At 54.8% G+C, this 8,340-nt stretch overlaps 2 protein-coding genes across 2 annotated transcripts in view; one reads left to right on the forward strand and one right to left on the reverse strand.

Moving 5' to 3' along the window:
* LOC115276007 (disks large homolog 5-like) overlaps positions 1 to 3,530 on the reverse strand; it is a 58,681-nt gene extending 55,151 nt beyond the window's left edge. The window contains 3 exon segments of the mRNA XM_029919740.1: positions 772 to 955; positions 1,794 to 1,925; positions 3,448 to 3,530. Of these exon segments, the coding sequence (XP_029775600.1) occupies positions 772 to 955; positions 1,794 to 1,925; positions 3,448 to 3,530 (399 nt within the window).
* Positions 1 to 8,340, forward strand: part of LOC115276014 (disks large homolog 5-like) — a 96,007-nt gene that overhangs the window by 56,011 nt on the left and 31,656 nt on the right. The gene's annotated exons all lie outside the window — the stretch shown is intronic.

Genomic DNA, 8,340 nt, shown 5'->3' on the forward strand with positions numbered 1-8,340 from the left:
AGATTAGGGCTGAGACTGAGCGCACGTTCTCTTCTGGGAGCCCAGAATTTCAGTGCAGGTTCGGCGGAGGGGGCCTGTGTGGCCAGACCCCACTAACACCCCTGGGCAGGGAGAAGGTCACAGTTCAGTGATAGAAGAATTAAGCGTGTCCCATGTGACTCCTTGGGGGGACGACATTTGGGAACTGGCAGGTGGTTTCCTCTGCACTTTGCCCCATGCATCTCTTCCCTTTGTTGATTTTGCTCTGGATCCTGTCACTGAAGTAAACGTTTAGCGCTAAATGTGATTAATGCTGAGTCTTGTCAGGCCTCCCAGCAAATCACCAAACCTGGGGGAGATGGGGGGATGTTGAGGACCCCAGTACAAGCCCCTAATATATTCTAGATGCTGCTGATGCTGGACAGGTCACGCAACGACTGAGGTTTGGGGACTTTCCATGCACACGGGAGGATACAAACACAGAGACAGGCAGGGAGAGACAAACACAAGAAACACAATAACTTCAGAGCATAATCGGGGCTACTGAGAAAATGCAGAGGGTAAGGGTTAAGGAGGGCTCTCTAAGAAGGTGACTTCTACGCTTGGATGAAAAATCAAGAGCAGCAGCCAGAGCACAGAACGGTGAGCAAGTGCCAGGCCCCCAGGCATGGCCACCACACACATTCTCAGCATGAATGGTAGGTGGGAGGATGGGTGGAAGGAGGGAGGATTCAGGACGAGTGGATGGATGAGGGGGTAAGACGGTGCCCCGGCCACCCTGCCCGGCTGTACCTGCTGCTGTTGGGCCCGAAGGTCACCAGTCTCCTTCTGGTCCTCCTCATGGAGCCGTGTCACATGCTCCCACCGCTGCTGCAGCAGGTTACACTCCCACAACAGCTGTCCGTTCTCCCGCCTCAGCACGTCCACGCCGTCCTTCAGCTGGGTCTGCTCGCTCAGGAGCCGGCTATGGAGTGTGCTATAATCGGCACACACACAGTGAACCCCAGCCAGCCTCCACTCTCTCCAGCCCCTCCAGGTCCCAGTTCTCCCGGGGGGAGCCCCCAGCACCGGGACAGCGCCACTCAGAGGCAGGCCAAAGCTCGGTATCCATCAAATGCAAGGAGGACTCAAACCACTTTTTTAAAAACCTGACACCGGGGCACCTGGGTGGCTCAGTCAGTTGAGCGACCTACTTCGGCACAGGTCATGCTCTCACTGCTCATGGGTTCAAGCCCTGCATCAGGCTCTGTGCTGACAGCCAGCTCAGAGCCCGGAGTCTTCTTCAGATTCTGTATCTCCTCTCTCTCTGATCCTTGCCTCCCTGCTAGCACACTCTCTCTCTGTCCTTCAAAAATAAATATAAAGCATTAGAAAAAAAACCTGACATCACACAGGGCACATGGATGAGCCCTTACCTGGTGGAGACCCGGCACCTCTGAGTACTGAGGCGGGGCAAAGGTCAGCAGGTGGGCAGGGACGGCAGGCCAACACCCTCAGAGGGGCCCCAGGAGACCAAAGGGGAACATGCCCAGCCGCCTCACCTTCAGCAGGAGCTGCAGCACAGCCCCTGCCCAGCGGCTCAGGAGCCCAGCAACCTGACTGGCCCGATCCCTTTCCTCCCTGCTATGCTTCCAAGGCGGTCACTCGCTGGTGTGAATGGTCCACATGTCCCCCCACACTTAGATACAACACTGGAGACCCAAAGACGCATAGCCACCTCGTGAAGGCCCACTAACTGCTATGCGGCAGAGTCATGGCAGCACCACGACCCCTGGCTCCCAGCCCAGAAGCAAGGAAGAGAGGGGCCCACTCACTGGTAGTAGTCGGACTCCTTGGCTGCCTCCTCGCACCTCTTTAATGCGTTGGTGTGCTGCTGCTTCAGGATCTGAAAGTCCGACACGACCCGCCCACAGTGCATCTGCAGCCTCTCGTAGTTGGGATTCAGCCTGAGGTAGGACCTGACCCAGACAGCACCAGTGAACACGGGCCCTGGGACCACCCACCAGGAAGGTGTCTGCCCCCGGACACCTCCAGCCCCGTGTCCCCGCACGCTGGCTCCGATGCACCACAACCACCTGGCGTTTGTTCTGCTCAACATCCTGGCTGCCCCAGACGAACCAGACCCCTAGGATGGAGGGCCGTGGTCGCCTGGGCTCCCTTGAGCCTGGAGACCTAAGAAGGTACGGTCTTCCTCTCTAGCAGCTCCTGGGAGACTGTGTACAGGCCTTCAAATGCAGTGGGCACACCAGAACCTACAATGAAGTTTCTCCTCTTTCAGGAAACTGATCATCAATCCCGTGCACATATTAAAATACCAAGGCCCAGACCAAATGCATCAGCATCTTTGGGGATGTAACCCAGACGTCAGGATTTTTCCTAACTCCCCGGGGGATTCCAGCGTGCCGCCATGGTTGAGAACGTTGGCCAGGAACAATGCCTCCCAACGTGGGGTTCCCAGACCCACAGCGTTAGTTTCACCTGGGAACGTGTGAGAACTGCAAACCCCAGGTCGGCTCCAGAGCCCCTGAATCAGACTCCTGGAAGGGAGGGAGGCCTAGCCAACAATCTGTGCCTGAACAAGCCCCCTGGTGAAGGCAGTGCACACTCAAATTTGAGTGACTCCATCCTACAGCTGGTGTCAGTAACCTTTCTCATACGGGGCCAGACAAGAAAGACTTCATGCTCTGCCAGCCACACGGGCTCTGTGTAACTCTGCGCTCCGCCTGGGTAGCGGGAAAGCAGCCAGGGACCATATGGACTCTGGCACACTGGGTCTCCACTGGTCCTGCCTTTGTGCTGTCTGAGGACTGTATCTTCAGCAACACAGCCTGGAAGAACAGGTGTGAGGCCCGGACATCACCTCAGAGGAACCTTCCTCAGGAAGAGGCCACGGATCTGACGCCCCTAAAGGCAATCCCCCTCCCCTCAGAGCCCCTACCAGCATCCCCTGGAAGGATGACACACACGGTCTCCCTCCTCCTCTAGGAAGCCCTTCTGGACTGTGCAGGTGGGTAAAGACTCTCCCTGCCCCACCCCATGGACACCCTTCCTGGGCATTGACCACTGAAGTCAAAAGAAGCAAAGGTTTTCTTTTAAACGACAGAGTAGCCAGGTAATGTAGGCCCTCCTAACACACGCATGTGGCAGGGAAAGATTAATGTGTGAACATAGAACGACCCATGTACCAGCGAGGAGGAGCGACACACGCACATGCAGACACACACCAGACACACAGATGTGGGCACACACGCGTGCACGCAGCCGGGGCTGGGGGAGGGCTCAGCAGTGGGATCGCACTCTCTGTGAGGACAGGGGCTGCGTGCAAGCAGCAGACAGAGAGGCAGCACACTGTCGTGGTGCTGGAGGGCAGAGGCCCAGAGATGGGCAGTGGTGACCCCAAGACCACCCAACTGACCCGTGAGGGGCACCAAAGTGGGACCGGACCTCAGCAGCTGCTGCCACAACCACCCGGCAAATGGTCTCTACACAGGACTGATATCGTCAGTGGCAAAGGCCAGGCGCTTCCGCAGCTCGTTCCCCTCTCGGGCCATCAGCTGCAGCTGAATGGAGAGGCTCTCCACCTTCCTCTCCATTGGCCCGGCAGAAAGGACGGGTGGTGGTGATGAAATCTTCCCGGTGATACCTGGCGGGGGAAAATCACAAAGCAAGCTTGCATTTAGCACTCGCTGGGTCTGCCAGACACCGTTCTGAGCCCCTGGCCTGCATCAGCTGCACCCACAACCCCACCCAGTGGTCCTGCTGGCATCTGCCTTTCAGAAGACAGAGCGGAGGCAGGAGTAAGAGGGGGAACGAGACCCAAGCCTGGGCAGTCTGCTCCGGCATCCAGGCATCACCACCCACTCTGCTGGTCCTGATGAGGACTCCCACTGTCTTCCCACCCGGCTCTGTCACCTCCACGATGGAACCCTTCCGGGCCCTGATCAGCACATCTGTGCCTGGTCTGGAGCAGCAGCCGTCTCCCACCCCTGGGCGTGCAGAGCCAACCTGAGCACGGAGCAGAATGGAAGACATGGCTTGCAGAGGGAGGGACAGGAAGGACAGGAAGCTCCAGAGACCAAAGACCATCGGCTCTAAGGCTGGTGGTGCCTGAGGCATGCATCCCCACCTCCAACAAGGGCTGAGCACTGCGCAGCTCCCTTCCTCAACCTCTCCACATGTCCCCAAAGCCCTGCCCCAGCCAGCCTGGTTGGTGGGTTCCCAGAAGGCTTTCAGGGAGAGACAATCACAGCTAAAGTCAATGTGCTGTGCTGCAGGTATGTCCTGGGGCCTCTGGTTGTCCAGCGCATCCATATCAGGCCCTCATCTCCAGTGCCCAGGACTAATAGTGTCCCAAAGGAAATCCCAGCCTTATGCTATTACTAAGGAACAGTGCCAGCAGTGGCCACCACCAGTGCCAATGACATGATTCAAATCCTTTTCTAAGTAGTAAATACCTCACTCAAACCTGTCATGCTTTTGTCCTTAAGTCTGTCCACTCATCCACCCGGGACAGCCACTACCCCTCAGAGACCCTAGGTGGGGTCACAGGAACTGACAACAGCCACCTCATTTTATGCATGTGCCCCGGGAGGCTGCATCACAGGGGAACAGAGTTTCTGTCTCCCCAGCGGCCCTGAAACATGCAAAGGGTGAGATGCAGTTGTTGCGACCCTGTGCTCTCTTGACCACCAGCCCCAAACTGATCCTTGTTGGCTGACTGCTAAGGCAAGACAAGCATCCCCCACCACAAAAGATGGGCACATAGGGGTGGCCTTCAGGGCTCCAGGGGTGCCAGGGAAGATGGGGATCTAGGTCATTTCGGGGGACAGGCTATCCACAATGAGAGGCAGGAGCCTCCACCGCTCAGTTCAGCGTTATCCACAGTGGGTACCCCAACCACCTGAATGCAGTACCCCCTAAAGTGCACGTTACTGTAAAACCACCACCACCGTAACTCCCGATTCCTGTGCTCCAGGGCTGACCTCTAGGTCAGAGTGTCATCTCAGGTGGGGCCTGGGACCACCTGCCCCACCCCCACGTGGTCCTACCCCACAGCCTAGGAAGCCTTCCCTCACCTGTCCCCGTTAGAAAGCAGCTGGTTACAGCTGTACAGGCTCTGTAACTTCTTCCTCTTCTGGCCAACGAAGCCACTTGTCTGAGCCTTAACCCAGAGCATGGTCATCCAGTCTGTGATGACCCAGCCGGCTCCCGGAGACATGGGGCTTCCTCTGGACAGGTGTCTGATGCCTCTTCCAGTGATGCCTACGAGCCCCCCTTTAAATGTTAGCAGGCAATGATCTCTGCAGGCCTGACAAATCCCAGATGGTGGAGGGAAAAGAAATGGAGTGCCTGGACAAGAGAAATTTCAATGTTCACGATTACCGCCAAGCCACACCAGAGCAGCCAACACAGATGTACCAGGTGGTCATGTGATCTCCTGTGTGGGCACTGACATTATCATCCCCATTTCACAGCGGAGAAAACTGAGGCCCAGCAAGGTTAGGCCATTGACTCAAACCTGCACAAAGAGCAAGTGATGCCCTGGAGGGGAGCCCAGGCACCTGGATTCAGAGTATGTCCCATCGCCCTCCAAGCCTTGATGCCTCCCCCAGGACCACCATGACTAGTGCTCACAAGGTACCTGGAAGGTTTTGAGATGCAGTCGATGCCCTTAAGGAAGTCAGCACCTCCGTTCCCATTTTGCACACCAGGAAACATAAACTGTGCAAGTCACAGAGCCAGTGAATGACACTGCTGAGGATTAGGCCTCTTTCTATGTACCTGACCGCAGAGCCCTACGTCCTAACCAAAACCTAACCACATACCTTTTGGACTTAGGACCTCTTTACAACCTTAAACTCTTGGGAGACCCAGGACTCCCAAGAACTTTGCTTACATGGCTTATGTGTATCTACTGACCTCTACTGGATTAGGATATAAAACTAAGAAAGAATTTTTAAATATCTACTTTTAAAATAACCAAAAATGTTCACATAAGATTTTCTTTCTGAAAAGTTCACTGCTCCTGTCCAGGGCAAAACAACATATGTAGCAAGAAGAGTGGCACCACACCTTTCCCATGCTGTTCAGGTCTAGCCTAACAGAGCGAGAGTCTTCTCTCTGTAATAGCACACATACAGGGTAGGGTTTACACTTCAGAATTCAGAAAACTGCAAAAGCAAGGTCTGTGTGAGGAATGACAGTGACAAACGGACCTGCATCCCAGTCTCATCAGGAAAACAGATGTGACCTCACAGGGCCCCTGACCTCCTCACGCAAGAACATGCTCTGTACTACCATCAAGTCCAAGAAGTATCACCGAAATAGCAAATCTAGAGCTTTGGTGGGTGAGGTCTGGTGACCATTTCCTCAGGGTTTGCAACCGTATTATTAACATTCACCAAATGCCCATCTAATCTTCCCCACCCACAGTTCACATTGGACCTCTCTACACTAGTTCCCATCTCCTGTCCATGGTCCTGACCCAAGATCAGTAGGAATAGAGCCACCGTTTAACAAGCACTCCCTGCGTGCCAGGCAGCGCGTAAATGCTTTACGTGGATTGTTCTATGTGATTCTCCCTGAGGAGCTCTGTGAGGCCATGGGGTTAGTGTCACTTCTCTTTACAAATGAGGCATCTGCGACCCAGGGACTTTATGTGGCTTCCGTGAGGTCACACCTAGGGAGTAGCAGAGCCCAGCGGCAAAAACCAGGGCTATTGGATTCCACGGATCTTTGTTCTACAACGTAAGGAGAGATTTTTGTGCTTTGTTATTTTATTGTTCCTTGTATTGATCTGACCAGTGTTGTTTTCCGACTTCAGACAGACTTCAGCTCCCCCAGGAGACCGGCAGCTCACATTCTCTTCCTTCTGCTCCTGCCCTTCCGTCTGATGAAACTTGAAACACTGAAGTGTTCCTAGGAGAGCTCAGGAGAAGTGTCCCCAGGCAAGAAAACTCCACCTTTGGCCCAGGGCCTGGGTCTCCTGGTAACAGCAGGTGCCCACCCGGCACCTGACATCCAAGCAGACAGTGGGACGAGAGAAAGAATCTCTGAGGACAACAGGTGGAGATAGAAATGTTTCTTCCTATGAGCATTCTTTTTCTGGGGGTGGGAGAGGACCAGTTGCAGGGGAGGGAGTAGTTCCTTGTAACATCAGACCAGTTTGCCCCTTCCCTGGGCCCACATGTTTGTCCTGTTCCTGGTCAGACAAGAGGGAGGTGCAAGGACACCCAGACAGCGGGTGTTCCCAAGGCCGTGGAGACATAACCTTTCGTATTTGGGATTCCCTCCTGGCTTGCCCAGGACTGTCCCTCCCCCTGTCTTTCAGGAAAGGAGCAGTAGCCCAGTCACAGTAAGGAATAAGCCACTGTGGATGCTTAGTAGCTCGCTGCTCCCCAAGGCGCTGAGGGGTGAGGTGGGAATTGAGGGAGTGTCACATGTCAGTGAGTGGTCTGGGGGAGGGGGACCCAGAGGCTGGCTGCTGCTGCTGTTCTCAAAAACAAATTTTTAAAAAGCTTTTGTAGTTTAACTTACACCTGTCCATACTTCAGGCCCCTATCCGCAGACTCTCAGCAGACTCACACCCAATTTCCTTGATCTCTGTCCTCGGGGATCCCTGGGCCCTGGAAATACCTCCTGGCTTCCTCCAGGAGTCTCTCCATTCATAAGCAAGATCCCTGTCCAAATCCCCATCGTTGAGGCCTCAGTTCAGAGGGCCTCCCACCCTGAGATCCCAGGTCTGATGGGAATGGTGGAGGGTGACTTGGGGAGAGCAAGGCCAGAGCCCACTTTGATGGCAGTCCCAAAGTGTGGCTGCAGCCCTAGTCTGAGACCTGTGGTGGAGACGAGCCCCTGAGCACTCAGAACACCTGCCGGCTGCCTGCGTGGGCTGTGTGGACCCGTGGAAAGCTCACCCAGCTTGGAGCAGGGACGTCTGGGTGTGCGGCCGGCCCTGTCTGTCAATTTTCCCCCCTGTGATCTTGAGCAAGTCATTTTGCCTTTCTGGCTCTCTGTGTCCTCGTGTACTATAACTCTGGATCACCGTGAGAGGATTAAATGAGATAGATACAAGAAAAAGTACTTATTTTTTTTTTTTGAGAGAGAGAGGGAGGGAGGATGGAAGTGAGTGAGGGGCAGAGAAGGGAGAGAGAGAGAGAGACAGAGAGAGAGAAGCAGGCTCCTGTTCACCCAGATCGGGGCTCAAGCTCACCTGATGTGGGACATGAACTCACAAACTCACGATCATGACCTGGCCAAAGTCAGATGCTTAACCGACTGAGCCACCCAGGCTCCCCAAGTAAAAACACTTTTAAACGGAAGTGACATTGTGTCTGCTGGGATAGTTTCAGTGAACAAGTA

This window comes from Suricata suricatta, chromosome 2, assembly GCF_006229205.1.
Source record: "Suricata suricatta isolate VVHF042 chromosome 2, meerkat_22Aug2017_6uvM2_HiC, whole genome shotgun sequence".
NCBI classification, from domain to species: Eukaryota; Metazoa; Chordata; class Mammalia; order Carnivora; family Herpestidae; genus Suricata; species Suricata suricatta.